This window comes from Bos indicus x Bos taurus, chromosome 8 (assembly GCF_003369695.1).
Source record: "Bos indicus x Bos taurus breed Angus x Brahman F1 hybrid chromosome 8, Bos_hybrid_MaternalHap_v2.0, whole genome shotgun sequence".
Classification (NCBI taxonomy): domain Eukaryota; kingdom Metazoa; phylum Chordata; class Mammalia; order Artiodactyla; family Bovidae; genus Bos; species Bos indicus x Bos taurus.
Window position 1 is genome coordinate 103,676,337 of NC_040083.1, and position 23,145 is coordinate 103,699,481.

Below are 23,145 nucleotides of genomic sequence, written 5' to 3' on the forward strand. Positions count from 1 at the left end.
TCACAGGGTTGCTGGGAGAATCAAACGACTCAGAGCAGGAGCAGCCTTCACTGAGCACCCTGGTTGACACAGAGGGAGCTCTCCCCGGATGCTCATGATTCCTATGAGTATTACTGTCAATCAGAAATAGTAGACGACTCCTCTGCCCTAACTTATTTCCATTATTATTTTCCCCTATCATTATCATCACTACCCTCACACTGCCATACCTTCTGCTACTTCCACCACACTTTTACTTAAGCATATTCTGAACAGCCAGGAGAATCCTCCAGGCCCCAAATTCAAAAGCAGAGTGTGCAGAAACCCCCAGCAGGTGTCACAACTGTGCTGACGGTAGAGAACCCGAGCAGAAGCAGGGAAGACTGAGGGCCCAGCCGCCAAGAATCGTCAGGCTGTTTGTTTTTTTCCATCACATAAGCTCAGGGGTTTAACATCTTGTGGCTAACAGGGGAGGCCTTAGGGCCAATCTCCACCCAGTTTCACCACTTCCTTGCTGTGTGATCGTGAGCAAGTGATGACCTCTCTGAGCCTCGGTTTGTTCATCTTCAATTAATGGTACAGCGTCTATGTCAAGAATTGTTCAGGGATTCATTAAGGTGGAACATAAAAAAAGCACTTAGCAAGGTCAGGCCTGGAATGATCACTCAGTGGACACTCGCTGTCACCATTTCTGTTACCGATGCTCAGCAGCTCATCACCTGGGGCACCAGGAGTCTTCACTGCCCTCTGTAGCCCACTCCCACGGCCCCCGCCCCCCCGCCCCTCAATTCAACACGAGTTCCATGCAGACCACACAGGGGGCATAGATCCAGGCTCTGCATTGCACACACCTCGTTCTGGCCCCCAGATCACCAGTGCCTGATGCCCACCGCGCTCTCACCACAAGAAAGACTCCGAGGGCCCTGGGGTGCCCTGGGAGGGACACGGCTGCCCACCCTCCCTGCCACTCAGCCAGCAAGCCTCTCTCCAAAACCCCGCTCAAGGTGAGAAAACAGACACGCTCAGGAGACATCCTGCCCTTTCTCCTTTGTTTTGGCTCTCTCTAGCTGGCAGCAGGAGAACACTGTAGATACTAAATAGTAGCAGTAAAAAATGATCAGGAGATGGCTAAGACATTTTTTTTTTTTTGCTACATTTTGTGCTTCGACTTTTGAGGAGGGCCTTCTATGACACTCTGAGGTGGCAACAACTTAGTCCAAATCTTATTAATCAGAGACGAAAGGTTTTGAACTGAGAAAGGAAGCACTTTTCTAAAAAGCTGGTGGTTGGATCATCAAAGGAACAGAATGAACAAGGGCCCCCAAGTCACTGTGTGCACAGCAGGTCAGGGAGAAAGGGGTCTGGAAGGACGTGCCAGCTGCTGACAGCTGTCACATCCTGGGCTGGCAGGTGCAGGGGGGAAGGACGGTCACTGCACACCCGAGTCTGCCTGCCCATGATCGGACTCCTTCACAACCAGCAAGCGTTACATTTACAATTAGAAACAAGTTAAGATTTTTTATTAATACTTATTACACTTGGCTAACTTGATACCTGCCAGGATTCTCCACTGTGAACTTAACAGTTTTCCCCTTTATTATTACAAAATATATGGATAGAGGTACTTTGAAATTATGCAAAACATCCTGTTTCTGCTATTTAGCATCCTTTGGTGCTCCTTGCCTATAGCAATGTAATATAATGCTCTAACTGTGATTTTCTCTTCCTTTATTCCTTCTATGCTTTTTCATGGCAATGTTTCTTTAAGCAGGAGTTGTTGCTTCTCCCCCATTGATTTATTTATCCTGTTCTTTATGTAATTACGTTAGTATGGATCCCTGGATATTTACTTCTCCTTTGGCCATGGCTGACTGTACACATATGATAGGCTGATTGATTGATTGGGTAGTACATCTTTATCTTCTGGTCCTAAAAGATAGCCCAGGGTCCTCTGCCCTAGACCTGGAATCAATGATTCCTACAAAGAGCCGTGGTTCCTTTTATTTGGAGAATAGTATTTAGAAACTAAGATCTCAGTACTAGCTGTTCCCATTTTTATTGGGTACAACCCCCATCAACGGATGGAGTAAGGAATTATATGTATATGTACTAACTCATGCATACATACACAGCTGAATTGATTTCTGCATCTATTTGTGTATATACGTACAGATTTTTTTCTTTTTTGTGAATGAGTCCATATTGACATCTCCGATGAGTCCAGCACCACGGGGTTTATTCTATTCCCAACCCTTTCCTTCCTTGTGACTTTCTTTGAAAGTAACAACCTGGCTCTCACTATCTAAAATGTATTTATTTTTTCAAGCTGTACAAATGAAGTAGTTTCAGAATTCCTAATCCATTCCCCTTCGAGGCAAAGAAATTTGCCAACTGGAATACAGAGTTTGAGGGCAGTTCTTCTTGTCTTTCTTTGCCTTATAGTATCAGTTGAAACGATGTTTCTCAAAATCACTTAGGTCAGCTTCCTCCTTCTCCACTCCCTTTCAGTGTGGCTACATGAATCATTTGTAATACAGTTAGATTCCTTTGTCTTCATTTGTCTCAGTCTGCACTCCCTCTATCCTCCAACAACCAGGCTGAGTTTTTAAAAATTTTATATATAGCAACATCCCTCTGTGTACAGTTCTGTGGGTGTTGACAAGTGCCCAGATTCATGCGTCCATCACTACATACAACCACCTTTCCATACAGAACCATTTCCCAGGTCTTCTGCCCATTTTGAGAGTTCTTTATGCATTCTCAGTGCAAGTCCTTTGTCAGAAATGTAATTAGAAAACACTGACTTCTCCAACTCTGTGGTGTGTCTTTTCATTCTCTTAAGAGTGTGTCTTTTGCAGGGCAACGTTTTTAACTTTCATAAAGCCCATTTTGTCAGTTTTTTTCCCTTATGGGCCATGCTTTTGGTGTCTCATCTGCAAACTCTTTGCCCAATGCGAGGCCCCACAGATTTCCTCCTAGGCATTCCTGTAGCAGCAGTGCGGTGTTATTTTACCTTTAGGGCTATGGTGTATTTTGAGTTCATTTTCATAGAAGGTGTGAGGTTGAGGTTGAGGCTCATTTGTTGGCATGTAAATGTCCAACTGTTCCAGCACCATGTTGAAAGGACCATCATCCTTCCTTTCTCCATTGACTTACCTCTTCACTTTTGCCAAGCGTCGGTTCAGTATGCAAAGGGGGCTTTGTTTCTGAACGCTCTGCTCCGTCCCACTGGCCTACACGTCCGTCCTTTCACGAGCACTGCACTGTCTTGTTCATTGCAGTTTTATAGCAAGTCTTGACATGGGGTACTAAGTCCTCTAACTGCTCTTCGGCTTCAGGATTATTTGAGCTCCTCTAGTTTCTTTGCCTTTCCAGTACAAAATTTACAGTCAGTGTGTAAATATCTATAAACATTCCTGCTGGGATTGGAATTGGGATTGAATCAAGATTCAATTGATTCGTTGAATCAAGATCAAACTAGGGAGACCTGGCTTTGTAATAATACTGAGTCTTTGTATTCCATGAACACAGTATATACCCATTTATTTAGGTCTTTTTCAGAGTTTTCAGCATACAAATAACTGTACATATTTTATTATTTATTTCTACCCTAAACTGTGTTTTTTTAAATTGATGCTGAATTTCACTTGTTCATTGCTAGCATATTGAAATGGAGGTGACTTGTGGAAACAGTGTCAGACTTTTATTTTGGGGGGCTCCAAAATCACTGTAGATGGTGATTGCAGCCATGAAATTAAAAGACACTTACTCCTTGGAAGGAAAGTTACGCCCAACCTAGACAGCATATTCAAAAGCAGAGACATTACTTTGTCAACAAAGGTCCGTCTAGTCAAGGCTATGGTTTTTCCAGTAGTCATGTATGAATGTGAGAGTTGTACTGTGAAGAAAGCTGAGCTCTGAAGAATTGATGCTTTTGAACTGTGGTGTTGTAGAAGACTCTTGAGAGTCCCTTGGACTGCAAGGAGGTCCAACCAGTCCATCCTAGAGGAGATCAGTCCTGGGTGTTCATTGGAAGGACTGATGTTGAAGCTGAAACTTCAATACTTTGGCCACCTCATGCTAAGAGTTGACTCATTGGAAAAGACTCTGATGCTGGGAGGGACTGGGGGCAGGAGGAGAAGGGGACAACAGAGGATGAGATGGCTGGATGGCATCACCAACTGGATGGACATGAGTTTGAGTGAACTCCGGGAATTGGTGATGGACAGGGAAGCCTGGCGTGCTGCAATTCATGGGGTCACAAAGAGTCGGACACGACTGAGCAACTGAACTGAACTGAACTGAACTGTGTATGCTAACTTTGTGTCCCTCCATCTTGCTAAACTCATTATTTCTTGGAGTTTTTTTTGTAGATTCTTTGGAATTTTCTATGCAGACGAGCAGTCTCTGTAAATAGAGTTTTATTTCTTCTTTTCAGATATGTATGCCTTTTCTTTCTTTCTATTGACTTCTTGCACTGACTACAGCTTCTAGTATGATACTGAATAGGAGTGGTGAGGGAAGATATTTTTGCCTTATTTCAATCTTAGAAGAAACTGTATAGTTTTCACCATTAAATATATTATCTATTGCTTTGTGAAGATGCTCTTCATCAGGTTAAGGAAGTCCCTTTTGACTCCTAATTTAATTAGAGTTTTTAAAAATCATAAATGGATATTGTGCTGTGCTTAGTCACTCAGTTGTGTCCGACTCTTTGTGACCTCATGGACAGTAGCCCGCCAGGCTCCTCTGTCCATGGGGATTCCCCAGGCAGGAATACTGGAGTGGGTTGCCATGCCCTCCTCCAGGGGCATGGTGGATACTGAATACTGTTAAATGCCTTTTCTGATTATATGGTTTTTCTCAGTAACACTAGTTTTCAAATGTCGAACTAGCCTTGCATTCCTTGGATAAAACTCATTTGGTCATGGTATATATATATTTTAATAGATTGTTGGGGTTGTTAAATTTCGTTGGGGGTTTTCACATCTAAGTTCGTGAAGAATAGTGATCTGTAATTTTCTTTTCCTGAAATGTGTTTGTTCTTGCTGTTCTATTATACTGGTTTCATAAAATGAGTTGGGAAGTATTCCCTCACTTTTTATTTTCAGAGAGAGATTGTGTAATAGTTCTTCCTTAACTATTTGCAAGAGATCATTAGTGAAGGCAACTGGGCTTTCGTTTTCTTTTTTTGGATGGTTTTTAACTACAATTTCAGTTTCTTTGACACACACAGAATTTTCAGGTTATCTATTTTTCTTTCTTGAGTGTTAGTGGTTTATATCTTTCAAGAAATTGGTTCATTCATTTAAGTTGTAAAATTTACAGGCAGAGAGTTGCTTGTAACACACCCTTTTTTTTTTTTTTTTTGAATCTAATCATCGAATCCTCCCAAACCCTGTTTTCCTGCAGCAGCGCTATCAACCGGATCCTCTGGCCTTCCCTCAAGGGACTCCTTACATCAGGCGTTCACAGGCCGGGTGGCGCAGGACACCAGCTCAGCAGCCCCCAGCCAGGGAGGTGCGTCACAGGTGCTCAAGGACGCCTAAATGTCCTCCCACACAGAACCATCGTTTCCAGCAGACCCTCTCCTGGTCAATCCCACCGGACCCAAGCTTGCCGTGTGCCTGTCCGCTCCCTCGGTCCTCCCCAGCCTTCTGTGCACGTGGGAACAAGGGCCTCCCTCGTGCGGTGCCCACTGATGTTCGGCTACAAACCATTCTTAGTGCCCACGGTTCTGAGCACTGAGCGTAGAAACAGCCGCTTCCTCTCTGCCCCAACGGCGCGGGCACAGCGGGGCGGCCGCACCCGTGGTGCCGGCAAACCCGGCATCTGCAGGGCAGTTAACACACCTTTATTACCTAAGGTTTTTCTTATTGTTAGAAATATGAAGAGGTAATTTTTATCATCTTCATTAGGGCTGCTATAAAATCAGTCGTGAGATCAGATCAGATCAGATCAGTCGCTCAGTCGTGTCCAACTCTTTGCGACCCCATGAATCGCAGCACGCCAGGTCTCCCTGTCCATCACCAAATCACAAATAAAAATACTTTAAAAATATCTTTACTAAACAAGTATTATGTAGCAGCCACACCCTTTTTCCCCACTGAGAATATGCAGACTGCATCCTTGGAGAGTATGCCAGGCTCATTCTCTCCCAGCAGGACTATTTCAGGGACTCACGGAGACAGAGTCAGCAGGCAAAGGAGCTGCCTGATGATGAAGAGGCTCTGTCCAGGGCTCTGTGCTGGGGATTCAGACACCTGGACCTACTTCTCCATGATCCTCAGCCAGTCCTTCCCCTCCCTCTGGTCTTCAGTCTCCCCAGGTGGGAAATGGGAAGCTTGGAGGCTGAGATCTATGCATATAGATGGGTTCCTGCCACCACCTACCCTCCATCAGGGAAGAGCTGAAGGTGGTCCTGAATGTCCACCGGTACCTTTGATGAGCAAACCTCACTGTGGGCCATGGCGCTATTCAGCTTTTTCATCATGAAGGCACGTGTCTCTAAAGGAAAGGGTCTGATTGCTCAGGTCCATCCCAGGTGGTTATAAAAACCACTAAGGCCTCTTAGCAGGATTCATTCCTCAACAGAAGTCCAGCTCTGTGCTGTGTTCAGAACAGGATGAACAAGAAGCAGTGGTCAAGATTGGAGCTTTGGAGTCAAAAAGACCTGGCCTGGGGCCTGCCTCAGCTGTAGCCGCCCTCCTTCATTCAGGACATCCACCGTGGGCCAGGCGCTGTCTGCACAGCGTGTAGAGAGCATGCAGTCTCTGCTCCACGCTGCTGGGGCCTCAGGGGAGAGACAGTCATTAACGTCACGTCTGACTGTGTGACCCCATGGGCTGTAGCCCGCCAGCCTCTTCTGTCTATGGAATTTTCCAAGCAAGAACACTGGAATGGGTTGCCATTTCCTCCTCCAGGGGATCTGCCAGACCCAGGGATCGAATCCGAGTCTTCTGCATCTCCTGCATTGGCAGGCGAATTCTTTACCCATGAGCCACCTGGGAAGCCATTATCAGTTTAGTTCAGTCGCTCAGTCGTGTCCGACTCTTTGCGACCCCATGAATCGCAGCATGCCAGGCCTCCCTGTCTATCACCAACTCCCGGAGTTCACTCAGATTCACGTCCATCAAGTCGGTGATGCCATCCAGCCATCTCATCCTCTGTCGTCCCCTTTTTCTCCTGCCCCCAATCCCTCCTAGCATCAGAGTCTTTTCCAATGAGTCAACTCTTCGCATGAGGTGGCCAAAGTACTGGAGTTTCAGCTTTAGCATCATTCCTTCCAAACAAATCCCAGGGCTGATCTCCTTCAGAATGGACTGGTTGGATCTCCTTGCAGTCCCAGGGACTCTCAAGAGTCTTCTCCAACACCACAGTTCAAAAGCACCAATTCTTCGGCACTCAGCTTTCTTCACAGTCCAACTCTCACATCCATACATGACCATTGGAAAAACCATAGCCTTGACTAGACGGAAGCCATTATAAATAAGCCCAAATTATGATGAGATTATAAGTTTCTATCTCACAGAGCTGCAGTGAGGGTCAGAGCTGACAAGTGGAGATCACCAGCTCCTGGGTGAGTGCTCCATGAAGGATGCCATCCCAGGCTCAGGCCAGAGAGGACCAGTCAGCAGAACAGACCTTGGTAAAAGCCAGTCCACAGAGAGGTCAGCCCAACCCAGTTGACACACAGCACACACGACAGATCTGGAAATAGTGGTTCATCCCCATAGTCACCGAGACACCAAATCAGCAACAGATGCTCCATGGCCAGCCCCAAGGCCACAAGCAGCACAGTGGTGACCCCAAGAGTGGGGCATTCATGGGAACAGAGTTCCTGCCCCCCAAAAACCCCATCCAGGATGGAAGCCTGGCTCCCACTGGCAGAAACCAAATAGGTCTTCCACCCTGGGATGACCTCAAGGGTGAAGGCCATGGAGCCTGGCAGGATAAGATACAAGCACCCTGGGCTTCAGAAACTCAGTGATTCATAAGAAGACTAAATGGCCTTTGTTTCCTCCTTCTGCATTCTTTTGATATTTGACCAATACAGGGTCCTAGGGAGGTGGTGGAACAAAGTCCATAGCTTTTAGAGGGCCTGAAGGGCTAGGGCTGGATCCCTGTGTGAGCCCAAGCAAGGTACTACGCCTCTCTGAGCCTCAGTGACGCATCTATGAAGTGTCCACTTACTAAATGCCATCTATTAATGCCCACCAAAGGGCTACTGGGAGGATTAAATAAGCGTGTATCTAAAGTGTTTAGCACAATGCCTGGTTCATAATAACTGGTTAATAAATAGCATTATTATTATTAAATGCCAGTCAACTCTGGCTGTCCTTAAAGGAACAAACAAGGTTTTATGGCCCCTTCTCTGGTGGGGTTTGCTGGGGGCAGGTGTAAAGGCATAAGAGAGGCCTAAAGGTAAATGCAGAGGCAGGAGTCACCCCTGCCGGGAGGGCGGGACAGTTCCAAGTTCCAGGCAGCTGCCCCTGGGTGAAGGCTGGCAAGTGCAGGGCCTCCTCCTCTGAGCTCTTTTCCCAGCAGTGTTCCAGGACTCACAGGGCCCCTCAGGAGCGAAGGGAGAGGCTGAAAGCCAGGCACAAGGTGCGCTATCACCCCAGGAAAGCTCTGCACGGTGGCAAGGAGCCCTATTTACAAATAAAGTTTGTTCTTGGCTCCACCACCCACACAGCCAAGCCCCTTTATTCCATTTCAATATGCTTAATTACGTGGAAAGTGCACTGGCAATAAAACAGAATGAATCAGTCCCGGACGCCTGAGTGAGTGTAGGCAGGTGTTAGCATATGCGAGGGCCCTGGGAGGGGAAAGTCCAAGAGTGGCAGGGAATATACTGATAAAATGTTTTACTACGGTGGGGATGGAAGATGCAAGGGCCTTTACTGAAGGGGGGCATTTTAGGAGCAAATAAAGCTTCTGATCGCCTGCAACTGAGAAGCAGACTAAAGTAAATGAAAAACTTCTTCTATGGAATATTTTTCTTCTGCCTTGTTTCAAAATGGAAATCACTTTCTTGTTGCTGCTTCCATGATTATAAAAGTAGCATTTGCTCCATTGAGACACTGTCTAAGGATATAAAGAATTAAATGAAAATCATCCATAATCTTACCACCTCAGGATACCCACTATTGACATCTTGGTGTGTGCTGCTGTAGAGGGTTCTCTGGATATGTTTTTGCATACGTATACAATATGCATGAGATCCTGTAGACACGTGGTTTGGCAGCCTGGTTTCCATCGAATAACACACTGCGGACGTCCTTCCGTAGTAATAACAGAAGATCTCGAGCATCATCTTTTTACGGCTGCAGAGTCCTGTGTGCATTATATGATCTGTGTGATCCAGCTATTTGCCTCCTCAGCATGGTCTGGCACCTTCTCCCCGCCTGGCTTTCTGCATTCAGCCAACACCAGTCTTCCTTTGCATCCTAGAACACTTCTTTCTGCTTCAGGGACTCAGCGTTAGGTGTCCTTTCTGCCCCAAATTCTCCTTCCTCCTTCACATAATTCATCTTTTTCCTTTCAAATTTCCACTGAAATGTTTCTCCAGGAAGTCTTCCTGGATATCTACCCCCAGACACTGAGAGTTCCATTTATCACATCTTGGTATTTATTGCATTTAAATACACAGTCGTGAAACTTACTCCCCCTCCCCCTTGTCTTCCCACTAGAAAATAAGCTCTCGGAGGGCAGGGACTGTGTCTGTCTTTCTCAGCTGAGAAGCCACAGGGCAAGTACAGTGTCTGGCATGCAGAAGTGCTCAGTATACATGCGCTGACCACGTGGAAGGAATCGAAGGAGAGGCAGCCAGGGAGCCCCGCTTCCCGCATTAATGCCTACTTCCTGCCTGCCTGCCAAACGATCTGCCAGCAGGTCACCTACTTTGGCACCTCTCTGTGGGTACAGGAGCCTCCAGGTGAAGGAGAATAGATCACGGTCCTGTGCCTGGGCGCCCGCTGGTGCTCCCCGGCCAGAGATAGTCCCAGAGATCTGCCTGCCCAACTGTTAAACTGCTCACGGCCCAAGCTGGGAAACCAAGGCCCAGAGATGGTGACTGCAACCACCAAACTAAAGTACGCTTGCTCCATGGAAGAAAAGCTATGACAAACCTAGACGGCTTATTCAAAAGCAGAGACATCACTTTGCTGACAAAGGTCTGTTTAGTCAAAGCTATGGTAGTCATGTAAAGGATGTGAGAGTTGGACCATAAAGAAGGCTGAGTGCTGAAGAATTGGTGCTTTCAAACTGTGGTGCTAGAGAAGACTCTTGAGAGTCCCCTGGACTGCAAGGAGATCAAACCAGTCAATCCTAAAGGAAATCAGTCCTGAATACTCATTGGAAGGACTGATGCTGAAGCTGAAGCTCCAATACTTTGGCCACCTGATGTGAAGAGCTGACTCACTGGAAAAGACACTGATGCTGGGAAAGACTGAGGGCAGGAGAAGAAGGGGGTGACAGAGGGTGAGATGGTTGGCAGGCATTACTGACTCAATGGACATGAGTTTGAGCAAACTCTGGGAGATAGTGAAGGACAGGGAAGCCTGGCGTGCTGCAGACCACGGGGTCACGAAGAGTCAGACACGACTTAGCAACTGAACAACAACAACAAATAATTGCTTTGTTAATATTGTGTTAGTTTCTGTTGTACAACAGCATGAATCAACTATATGTATACATATATCCCTCCCTCTTGAACCTCCCTCCCACCCACCTGCTTCCCACCCCTCTAGGTCATCACAAAGCACCACGCTGTTTCCTGTGCTATACAGCAGCTTCCCACTAGCTATCTGTTTTACACATCAGTTCAGTTTAGTCTTCTCCAACACCACAGTTCAAAGGCATCAATTCTTCGGTGCTCAGCTTTCTTTATGGTCCAACTCTCACATCCATACATGACTACTCGAAAAACCATAGCTTTGACAAGATGGACCTTTGTCAACAAAGTAATGTCTCTGCTTTTTAGGTATGAGAAGGAAATGGCAACCCACTCCAGTGTTCTTGCCTGGAGAATCCCAGGGACGGGGGAGCCTGGTGGGCTGCCGTCTATGGGGTTGCACAGAGTCGGACACGACTGAAGTGACTTAGCAGCAGCAGCATATGTATGTCAATGCTACTCTAAATCCATTCATGGGGCTACACCTTTATAACCTAATCACCTTCCAAAGACCTCACCTCCTAGTATCATCACTTTGGGAGTTAAGAGTTTCAAGGTATGAATTTGGGAGGAACACATTCAGTCTGTAACACAGACACACAATAATTTTAACCTTTATCATTAATGCCATCGAGTGTATTCTTCATTTTCTTCTGAGAAAGAGATGCTGTATATTATCATTATCTAGGAAGGGGAAGGGGAACAGTGAGGTGGAGGGATTCTCCAAGGTCACAAGGCTTCGATAACAAAAGCAGCAACGCTGGGATCCGGCCTCCAGACCCAGAGCTTGCCTCATCGTGTTGTGTTTCCTAGGGGGATCCCCCTGAGCCACGTCACGGAGGAGGAGGTGCGGGCAGCCTCCTGACCCCCACTCTGACCCGCCGTGACCCTTCTTCTCATCCACATGGAGAACCAGCTTCCCCGGGTCAGTAGAGCACTCAGGCCCTTTGTTACGAAGACGCAAGCTCATCTCCTGCCTTCTTCCCCAGCCTCACACGTGGCTAGTGGCCCATCGGGTCACACCTGGTCAAACCACATGGCTCCTTCAGCCAGAAAGCCCTGCAGCCCAGCCCCTTCACCCTTATCCTCTCGTCCACCGGACTTGGCTCAAATGCCACCTGTACCCAGGGTCAGTGCCGCCACAGCACCTTTGGCCATAGGATTTAGCCACAAAGCATGCTGCTACTTATCTAAGGAATCTGTGTCTGGGGTCCAGTGTAACACAGTCTCCGCCTCACCCACTGTACCTCCCCAAAGCCCTGGGGCAGTTCCTGGCCCTCCTCACTGGGGGATACAGTGTAACGGTTAAGCCCATGGGCTTTGGAGCTAAGGCTGCTGGGCTCAAACCCTGCTCTGCTCGCCATCGGCTGCATGACCTTGGACAAGTCTGTTTAACCTCTACAGCCTCAGTTTCCCCAACTGGACAATGGGGGTAAGAACATCTCACACCACAAGGCAGGATAATGTTCAGAGAGATGATATGTGTGACATTAAGGACAAATCCCGGGCACGCAGCTGGCCCTCTTCAAGATGAGCGCTAACTGCTGGTTGCCCTGGATCGAATGCCAGCCCTGAAGCTGCCCAATGCGACCCCATCCCAGCCCACAGCTGCCTCTCCTCTTCCCTCTCCAGGTGTCACAATAAACCCCAAAATCAGGGCCATCGCCGGTGTTTATAAAACAGCAGCCTCAAAGAGCTCAGGCTGGCCCGCTGCCCTCAGCGTGTGGGAGGGTGCCCTGTGGGAGGATGACTAGGAGAACTCCAGGCCTGGGAGTGGGGGGGTGAGGTGTTCTGAGCTGTGAGCTGTGAAGGAGAGTCGTGGAGCCAGGGGAGGGCTCCCGGCTGGGACAGGTCCTTGAGGCGGGGTGCTGACTGCTCTGCTGGACATCCCATTGCAATCAGCGGCCCAGAGTTCCACACATAGGAACCTTCCCTCCCTCTCTCCCAGGCCTGCAGCCCAGCGCCCCATCCCTCTCCCTGGAGTCAGGGGTCTCTCACCTTGAGCCCGCTGCTCTCTGCTTCGGAGCCTGGGTCCACGCCGGTGACGTAAATGCCCAGGCCGTACTCCGCTCCCCCGCGGATGGTGAGGCCCAGGGACCGGCCGTCCCCCAGCACCAGGTTCACCTGCAGGGGGAGAGGAGACAGTATTGGAGGGCCTGGAGGGCACCGGGAACTTCGGGGTGCAGGGGGCGGCCGCTTGAAGGGCCCCCTCCCGTACTCTGAAGGGCACACCTACTCGGGCTTGCAAGGTGTCCTGGAACATTCTGGTTTCTGCCCCAGCTCTGCCCCCGACTCACTGAGTGATGCGGGGAAGTCCCTCTCCCTTCCTGGGTCACAGGCACAAGTGAAGTAAAGGGAAGGCCCCGAGGAAGCGACCTCTAGGGACCCCCTGGTATTGACACCCCAGGTTTTCATGTTTCCCTCACATCACGGGGGCCCGGACTCTCTCAGCCCGCACTGGCCGCCCTTGACTTCACACCCTTCAGTCAAGGAGTACCTGTCAGGCCCAAGGCCTCCACCCAGCTCCCCCACCTCCCGTCCTCTGATCTGAGGATCCAGGCTGAGTCCAGGATCAGGGCCCACCACCAGGCAGGCCACCCGCAGCGTCCCCCGCCTCCCAGGGGCCTGGTCTCCTGCCTCCCTGGGGGTATCCTGCTCTGCCACCCGTCCTCCCAGGCCACGGCAGTGTCATTTCAGCAGCCCTTCATCTCACAAACACGGGGAGTGCCCACCGAGTGCAGACCCAGTGCCAGGCCAGGGATGTGGAGATGACCCAGACACAGGTCTGCCCCCAAGGGCGCCGAGTCCTGAGGGGCAGAGAAACCAGCAAACAAACCTTCAGGGTGCCGCGTGATCAGAGCCGGATGGGGTGACATGGGGGCCATGTGGGTGCAGAGAAGGAGCAATGGCCCTGCCTGGAGATGGGGGTTGGATGGGGGGAGCTTTCTGGAGAAGTGACATCCTTCACGAAGAACTGGAGAAGGGAGGCATGGTGGCTGGAGCAGGAAGCGCTGCAGGTGGTGGGGGAGGCTGAGGGGGGTTTGTCAAGAGGCTAGCGCAGAAGCCTCAGTATCCATGAGGGAGACTGGTGTGCTTGGCCAATTACAAAAAGAAGTCGCCAAACAGTTGAAAGTGCTAGTTGCTCAGTCATGTCCGACTCTTTGCAACCCCATGGACTGTAGCCTGCCAGGCTCCGCTGTCCATGGGATGCTCCAGGCAGGAATACTGGAGTGGGTTGCTATTCCCTTCTCCAGGGGATCTTCCTGACCCAGGGATAGAACCGAGGTCTCCCTCATTGCAGGCAGATTCTTTACTGTCTGAGCCACCGGAGAAGCAGAACAGCTGAAAACTTACCCCAAAAAAGGGCAGAAAACACCCCGAAACAAGTTAAGACCCAGTGGCATGTAAGGGACCCAAACAGAGCACAGTGTGACCGCTCACAGGAGATGGGGAGGCGGAGGTTGCAGCAGGCATTGGGGAGGGCAAATGTCATGGAGTCAGTTAGGAAGCCATTCAACTAGCTATCTCTTTCTGAAAAGTCATTCACCCGACAGTTATCAGGGGCTCTGCACCCATCAGGCGCCCCTTACATCTATTATCTCACTTCATTCTTCAGTCCTCCCCTCTGGAGATCAGGGGGGAAGTAACTTGCCCAGGGTCACGTAGCCAGTCCCCTACCGGTCAGGGGGAGGTCCTGGAGAAGACAGACTCAAGTCCAAACTGACCACGAAGATTGTCGGGGGAGAGAGCAGAAAGGAACCTGGGAGCACACAGATGGCTGTGTCCCCTTCAAATACTAAAGATGAAACAAGCCCCACGGCTTGCCGGTCACTTCCCCGTAAATCCTTTACATGGGAATAAAATGGAGTCTTCATCACAGGACTATAATAACAGACCTACCCACAGCAGGGTATCTGCTTCAATCACCTGCTGGCAACTCCACCAGCACTTGGCAGGAAACAAAACTCATCTAAGGGAAAGGGCACTCACTATGTGAGAGGCATCCTGGCACAGTGAAAAGAAGACCATTCAGGCTAATAATAAGAATATAAAAATAATAACTCATTAAAGCAATTGGTTACTGAATGTACTGCATCTTTCCTAAATCCCTACTCAACACTTCACATGCCTTACCCCCTTTAGTTCTCTTTCCTCTTCTGTGGTTTCTCTTATTATCCCCAGTTTCCAGATAAGGAAACTGAGGCTGGAGACGTGAAATGGCCTGGCCAAGATCACAGAGCTGGCAGCTGGCAGAGCCCAGCTGTTTAACCAGCTTGCCGCATTGCCTCCCAGAGGACTGAGTTCACATCCTGCTTCTGCCCTTTACTCCTGGGCAACTCTGGGGCAAGGCCCAATGCTTTTCTGATCTTCAGTTTCCCCATCAGTGAAATGAGAGCCACACAGCCTAGCTGGGGCAGGCACTGCCATCCTTCTTCCAGCCCCCGCTTAGAACCCCAAGGAAGCAATGTGAACAGCCCCAGGAGATGACGTCCATAAATATTTGGGGGCAAAAAAAAGATATGAAAGGTACCTAGCACGTAGGCAGTGATGGATAAATGATGGTTGTTGCTGCCATGAATTACTGTGTCCCAGGCACCATCCTCTGTGCACACGATTTATTGATTCTTGAAACAGCCCCGTGTGGCTCCTGTGATCACCCCCAAATCACGGCTAGGGAAGCTTAAGTGACACACCCAAGGTCAGGTGACTCACCCAAGGTCACACAGTCCGGGAATTCTGAAACCAGGGGTGATACTGTGATTTATACTAAGAAATACATATTTTTGTCTTTGTCCTCCTTCCTGGCAATAAGCTCCGGAAACTTTGTAGATTCCTAAGTGATAAGACCACTAGGGGCATCTTTTGTTCTCATAAGGCGACTCTGGGTGCCTGGAAGGCATCTGGTCACCAGAAAGACCCAGCCATGATCAGAAGCTTGGAATTTTCAACACCACCCCCATCTGCTTCAATGACCTGCTGGAAACTCCACCTTCCCCACTCTCCAGAGACGGAAGAAGCGCTAGAAATGGAGTTAATAACTGGTCATGCCTATATGATGAAGGCTCCATAAAAATCCCAATTGTATGGGGTTCAGAGAGCTTCCGGCTCAGTGGACAGGTGGAGGTATGGGGAGTGTGGTACATCCGGAAGGGGTGTGGAAGCTCCGAAACCCTCCTACACACCCTGCCCTACGCACCCCTTCCGTCTGGATGTTCATCTATCCTTTATCATGTCCTTTATGATAAACTGGTAAACAGTAAGTAAACTATCTACCTGAGTCCCATGAGTCATTTTAGCAAATTAATCAAGCTGAGACAGGGTCATGGGAACCTCTGAGTTATGCCAATTGGTCAGAAGCACAGGTGATAAGCTAAACTTGAAACTGGCATCTGGAGTGTGGCAGTGGGGGAGGTGTCCATTGGACTGAGTCTTTAACCTGTGCGACTGGACACTGTCTCCAGGAAGAGCGTGTCAGAATTGAGTTAAATTATAAGACACCCAGCTGGTGTTCCAGAGAATTACTTGGTGGAGAAAACCTGCACACATCTGGTGTCAGAGCACCCTGAATGTGATGATAAAGGAGAAACACAGGAGGAGCACTGTAGGATTTCCTTATACGGACTTCAGACCCAGTTCCAAACCCTCCTCACCTTCCATACCCAGCTGGTTCCCAGCCTAAACCAAAGGGGCAGGTCCCACCTTGTCTCTGCAGTTACTGAAGGGATGAGCTTGGGGGAGGGAACAGCTGCTGCTTCAGAGGATCTGCCTGCTTAGCCCAGATTGGGCCCGTGGCTCTGAGAAGCCACTGAGACTTGCCCACTTGCTCAGTGACCCTGGTCAGGGGTGGGCAGTAGGGGACATTTGAGTCCTGCATTTTAAAACAGTCACTCATGCAATTAATACTTCTGACTAGTCAAGGCTATGGTTTTTCCAGTGGTCATGTATGGATGTGAGAGTTGGACTGTGAAGAAAGCTGAGCACTGAAGAATTGATGCTTTTGAACTATAGTGTTGGAGAAGACTCTTGAGAGTCCCTTGGACTGCAAGGCGATCTAACCAGTCCATCCTAGAGGAGATCAGTCCTGGGTGTTCATTGGAAGGACTGATGTTGAAGCTGAAACTCCAATACTTTGGCCACCTCATGCGAAGAGCTGACTCATTTGAAAAGACCCTGATGCTGGGGAAGATTGAGGGCAGGAGGAGAAGGGGGCAACAGAGGATGAGGTGGTTGGATGGCATCACCAACTTGATGGTCATGGGTTTGAGTGGACTCCGGGAGTTGGTGATGGACAGGGAGGCCTGGTGTGCTCTGGTTCATGGGGTTGCAAAGAGTCAAATACGATTGAGTGACTGAACTGAACTGAACTGAAGCATGTGCACTGTGCCAGGCCCTGATTCAGGCCCTGTGAGTGCACCAAAGCACAGCACCAGTGCTGGGGAGGAGGCCCTACCCTTGTCTCCATTTTATAGAAGAGGAGGTTGAGGCTCAGAGGGGTTATGTAACTTCTCCAAGGTCACACAGCTGGCAAGTGGTGGGGTGAGGATTTGAAGCCAGGCAGTCTGGATCCAGTGTCTTACTCTTCCTGTCATGCTGACGAGATCCCGTCTAACCCCCACAGCAGATCTGTCCTAGGTTTTTTATACGGAGACCACATCTGTACCATAGAGACTACAGGCCAGCGCAGAATGGGAAGCTGGAATGAGGAACAACTCTGCACCCTATTCACCTCTGAGCATGTGACCGTGACTTGGGAGCAGACAGGCCTGATTCTCGCAGGAGTTACCTGTGTTCCTCCCTTCTGTTCCGTCCTGCAGCCTCTGGGATGGTTCTCACACTCCAGTGTAGAGAAGAGCCTTACTAGCAAGGGCTGCAAAATCAGAACTAGCTTGGGACAGTGGAGCGGCTTTCAAGGACAGTATCACTACCGGGGATTTTTACATCACTTTTGCCTTGAGAACTCATTTGCCTAGAAGGTGTGTCCCCACGAGGGTTGAGGTTAGGCTTTTTGAAGTTTGGCACGGGAAGTCCAGAGTCTGGGGTGGCTATTTGGAATACCGGATGAGACCAGGCGGCTGGAGAGAAGAGAATCGGGCCAAGGAGCCAAAAGTGAGGGCTCCGGAGACATTTCCCCTATGCCCGTCCTCAGTGGCAAAACAGGGGCTACAGACTGTATCAGCAGGAGGAGGAAGGGGACGATGGAGAAGCTTCTCTCGTGTGGGTCAGGGCACTTCCTGCCTCCCGGACTATCTGTGTTCCCTCTGGAGCCTGACTGTCTCAGCTTCTGCCTTCTGCACACTCGCGTTCGTGCATGCTCAGTCACTTCAGTTGTGTTCGACTCTTTGCAACCCTATGGACTATAGTCTGCCAGGCTCCTCTTCTCTCGACAAGAATGCTGGAGTAGATTGCCATTTCCTCCTCCAGGGGATCTTCCTGACACAAGGATCAAACCCGTGACACTTACATCTACTGCACTGGCCACTAGCGCCACCTGGGAAGCCCTTCTGCCTTCTACATTCCTATATAAGTTACTCCAAGACACCCACAGGGCACCTTACATCCTCCCAACCTTCCCACCCACTCAATTCCAGTGCCAGGGTCCTTTTCTCTAAGCCTTGAAGATGCCACATTTATTCCCACTTCAGGGCCTTTGCACATGGTGTCCTAGCTGCCTGGTATTTTCAACGCTCAGAATGATACACAGCAGCTCCATCTTCCTCTCGGTCTCAGCTCAGAAGTCACCTCCTCAGGGAGACCCTCCCAGCCCACCTCATCTGAAGCAGGGGCTCCCTCCCCATCACTCTCCATCACCCTTCCTGATTTTATTTCCTTCCATCAAGCCTCACCATCTTAATTATCTTGTTCAAATATGCTCATTTCTGGACCATCGTCTCATTCCTCCTGTGACGTCCAAACTCACCAGTAGCTTCCCCAGAGCAGGGCTTCATGTCTTCTGGCCATTTCTCCATTCCCACCTCCCATGACAGCACCAGGTATACCATAGGTGCTCACTAAGCATGGGCTGACTCACTCAATGGATCCTAGTTGCTGCGGCACCTGAGTCTTGGATTTTGCATCTCCAAAATGTTGCTAAGGGCACCTATCCCACAGAGCAGCCACAAGGATATGGGAAGATGCTGTAAGCAAAAGCCAGCACATGGTGAGCTCTTCCCTGATCATAATTACTACCCTAAGATCATGCCCTCCAGAGGGAAGGCTTGAGAAAAAGATACAAGTTCTCTGCCCAGCCCTGGAAGGCTGGCCTTGAAAACGACTCAATGCCACAGGCTGTGCCGCTTTCTCGAGATGGCCAGAGAACAGCAGCGCCTGGCGGGAGGCAGGCATGAGCCCCTTTCTGCCGCCAACCAGCCCTGGCCCCCTTGAAGAAGCCCAGGTAGGTGCCGGTGGTGCACACGAACTGGCTACCCCGCTGCCTCTCTGCCGGCAGAAGACCCCGCCACCTCTGCTGGATCCAGCATACTGATATTTGAGCAAAGAACACAAAACACATTAAATAAATGTTATGGTCTTATCGACAGGAAAGGAGAGCTAAGAAAGAGTCTCCAGAGGGAAGGCGCTTGGCTCAGAGCCCCAAGCTGTGTCAAGGTCTTAAAACGTCAGAGAGCTGCTTACAGGAAGGACTTTCTTGGTCCCAGGAGCAACGAAAGGGTGCAAGGCAAACAGCACCCCGAGTTAACCTTAAAATATCAGGGGGGACCATCTCTCAGTCCTTTCTCAATTTTATTAAAGAAACAATCATAGTCTTGGGGAAGGAAGGCTCTGTAGGGGGTATTGAGGCCCCTGCCCTCTTCTTCAGGTTACAGCATCCCATGGTGCTTTGGGCTACAACCCATCCCCCACCAGCCACAGTACTGGTGTTTCTGTCAATCAAAGGCACCTCCCTGCCAGCCAATCAGGTGCTCCCTTCCCGATACACGAATCTTGAGCGAAAGGATGCAGAGAACAGAAACCGTGGGGACCCCTTTCTTCCTGGGGGCTGTATCTTGAGTTCCTCAGCTTCAGTTCTGGGCTTGCCCACACACTGCCAGTCAATTCTGACTTTGTGGAAGGTGACCAGGACCAGTTTCCGTTCCTTACAACCCGAGACCCACACTGCAAAAGGTGCCCCGTGAGGCTTGGAGTCCTGGCAGCTGCATGTGGCCATGCGCCTGGATCTGGGGCACTGAGGAGTTAAATCATCGCGAGTGTAAATCATCTGAGCATCTTCTCTTCCTCTGTCCACTCTCGGGGCTACATGAAGACTAGGCTTCAACCATAAGGGGCAAAATATCACAGAAGACAGCAGAGGGAGAACAGAGCTGCCCCCCAAGCCTAGAGGGTCCCCTATACTCTGCCATGGAGAACTGATGCTTTCTAATTGTGGTTCGGGACTCTTGAGAGTCCCTTGGACTGCAAGGAGATCAAACCAGTCAACCCTAAAGGAAATCAACCCTGAATATACATTGGAAGGACTGATGCTGAAGCTGAAACTCCAATACTTTGGCCACTTGATGCGAACAGCTGACTCATTAGAAAAGACCCTGATGCTGGGAAAGATTGAAGGCAGGAGGAGAAGGGGACAACAGAGGATGAGATAGTGGGATGGCATCACTGACTCAAAGGACATGAATTTGAGCAAACTCCGGGAGATGGTGAAGGACAGGGGAAACCTGGCGTGATGCAGTCCATGGAGTCACAAAGAGCTGGACATGACTGAGCAACTGAACAAATAACAACACGGGAATTGAGGGAGATGAAGACCAGAGCCCCTACAAAACCAAGGCCTTTCTTCCAGGCTCTAAGAAGTTTCCCTGTTCTGGGTTTGGCAAGGAGAATGGCATCTCAGTGGCCAGCTCCCCTACCCCGACTCCCACCAGCCCTCCATCTCCAGGAGGCCCTGCGAGGCCAAGGCCAGGAGGCTCACCTTTTTCTCATCCCCGCCTTGCAGGAGGTGTAGGGTGCTCCTCCGGTCACCCTCATGCTGCCGCAGGGCGCTGCCGTGGGGCTGGGGCAGGCCTGAAGGTGGGGAGATGCTGCGGCCCTGGGGGTCCACCCAGGTGTAGATGTGGTTGGTGACGTAGCCACCGGGGATGCGCCCCGCTGAGTACACCGACAGCACCAGCTTCTTGGAGCCCTTGAGAGCCTAGAGAGAGAGAGACACCTGTTAGCAGGAAAGGGGATGGTGAGAGATTGTCCAAAACTTGCTTCCTCTTAGGACCCTGCACACAGAGGAGGCAGCCAGCCCCTACATCTCTTCCCTTTCCCAGCCCTCAGTTTTGTCTTAGGGAAATGAGGACATCTGTCCCACCCCACCCCATCCCTCACCTTGAAGTGGTCCAAACACAAGAAATAGGACCTCTCAGCAAATCTTTGCTGAAGAGTCGATGGAACAGGCCTACAACTGCATCCTTAGAAAGGCCTGCTGGGCTGCCCTCTGGGAACATGGACTCTGAATGTTCCCCCCATTCCTTACTTGATATGGGAGGCTCACCGTGCCGGGACTATTTGTGCAAACAACGTAGTGGTCTGGAAGGTGGGTACAGGCAGAGGCGCCTACAGGACCAGCCCCCAGATCAAAGCCCCCTGGTGTGAGTCTGTAGAGCGTGCCTGGAAGGCATTTCACACATCAACACGACTCAGTGCCGGCGGAATCAAGCGCACCCTGTGTGACTGCACAGGGAGAGGACTCAGGAGCCACGCCTGGTCTCCTGCCGTCCAGCCCCGTGTGCTGTTCTCCACGCTCACTGTGCTGTGTACCCTTTCTCTGTAACAAATCTTAGCCACTAGCACAGCCATATGCTGAACCCACGAGCCCTCACGGAAACTAGGGAAGATCTCGACGACCCCAATAGAGAGTTAAGAGATAAAAATACTGATAATAATGGCCATCACTTTATGGCAAATAGAAGGGGAAAAAATGGAAACAGTGGCAGATTTTATTTTCTTGGGCTCCAAAATCACTGTGGATGGTAATTGCAGCCATGAAATTAAAAGACACTTGCTCCTTGGAAGAAAAGCTATGACAAACCTAGACAGAGTGTTCAAAAGCAGAGACATCACTTTGCTAACAAAGGTGCATATAGTCAAGAGTTACGGTTTTCCCAGTAGTCATGTTTGGATGTAAGAGTTGGACCATAAAGAAGGCTGAGCGCCGAAGAATTGATGCTTTCAAACTGTCATGTGGAAGAAGACGCTTGAGAGTCCCTTGGACACCAAAGAGATCAAACCAGTCAACCCTAAAGGAAATCAACCCTGAATGTTCATTAGGACTGATGCTGAAGCTGAAGCTCCAATACTTTGGCCACCTGATGTGAAGAGTTGATTCACTGGAAAAGACCCTGATGCTGGGAAAGATTGAGGGCAAGAGGAGAAGGGGGCAATAGAGGATGAGATGGTTGGATGGCATCATTGACACAATGGACATGAGTTTGAGCAAGCTCAGGGAGATAGTGAAGGACAGGGAAGCCTGGTGTGCTACAGTCCATGGAGCTGCAGAGTCACACATGACTTAGTAATGGAACAACAGCAACAATGGTAGCTTAACAATGATAAAAGGCCTGTATGTGTGAGACATTCTGCTGTGTACCTGACGTGCTTTATCTCCTGAAATCCTTATGGAATCCAATCTTGGTGAGGAGGGATTCCATGACTCAGTTGAAGTAAAGGAGGAGAAATGACCTGCCCACACAGCTAGTAACGGATTTCTTTCCCACAGCAACTAATGTTGAGTGTAGGTACCACCTTGACTTGACACTTTCTAGTCCGGGGATGGAAGGACCACAGGGAGAGGTGAACCCAAACTCTGCCCCTGGGAGCAGCCATACTGCTTTCCCATGATGCACCTCTACTGACATGAAGCACTTTATTCTGGGAGGTGGTCACTCAGCACTGGGATTAACAAGCAAACACACCCCAGAACCTGGGATTTTGTATCAGTGACAGTACCTACACATGGGTAAGCTCATGTGTATTAAAATCACATTTACAATCATTACAAAGCATTTTAATGTGATAGATCTTACAATCATTACAAAGCATTTTAATGTGATAGATTTTAATGTTAAGTGGGGTCAGAGGATATAAATCCTGTCTCACAGTGTGATCTCAGTTAAGAGAAAAATTACACAGGGAAAAAAAATTGAAACCGAGGAGTAATGTGCCAAGATGCCAGCAGTCCTTCTCTCTGGGGGGCAGGATTATGGGTGGTTATTATTTTGTTCTTCCTGTTTCTCTATATTTTCCAAATGTTCCAGAAGGAAGGTGTAGTGCTTTCAATATCAGAAAATAGCAATATGCATAAAAGGGGAGGGTGGCACTTAACTCTCTGAACCTGCAGAGCACTGTGTAATACTGACCCCCAGTTCTCTCCATGGACAAAAGGGGTCAAGGGCGTGGCTTTCAGAGACAGTGGAGAGCCCTACTTGGGTAGAGTTTCCGGACAAGGACACTGGACCACAGGCCTGGACACTCTGACACCTGAACCTCTTCCAGAG

At 49.5% G+C, this 23,145-nt stretch overlaps 1 protein-coding gene and 1 non-coding gene across 3 annotated transcripts in view; both read right to left on the reverse strand.

Moving 5' to 3' along the window:
- WHRN (whirlin) overlaps window positions 1-23,145 on the reverse strand; it is a 91,998-nt gene that overhangs the window by 43,857 nt on the left and 24,996 nt on the right. For both annotated transcript variants that reach the window (XM_027550612.1, XM_027550611.1), the window contains exons 2-3: window positions 20,577-20,795; window positions 12,653-12,778 (exon numbers count right to left, since the gene is read on the reverse strand). In XM_027550612.1, coding sequence (XP_027406413.1) covers window positions 12,653-12,778; window positions 20,577-20,795 — 345 coding nt within the window. The remainder of the gene's footprint in view (window positions 1-12,652; window positions 12,779-20,576; window positions 20,796-23,145) is intronic.
- LOC113897961 lies at window positions 5,679-5,812 on the reverse strand. The gene has a single exon (XR_003512474.1). It is a non-coding gene; the product is annotated as a small nucleolar RNA SNORA43 (small nucleolar RNA).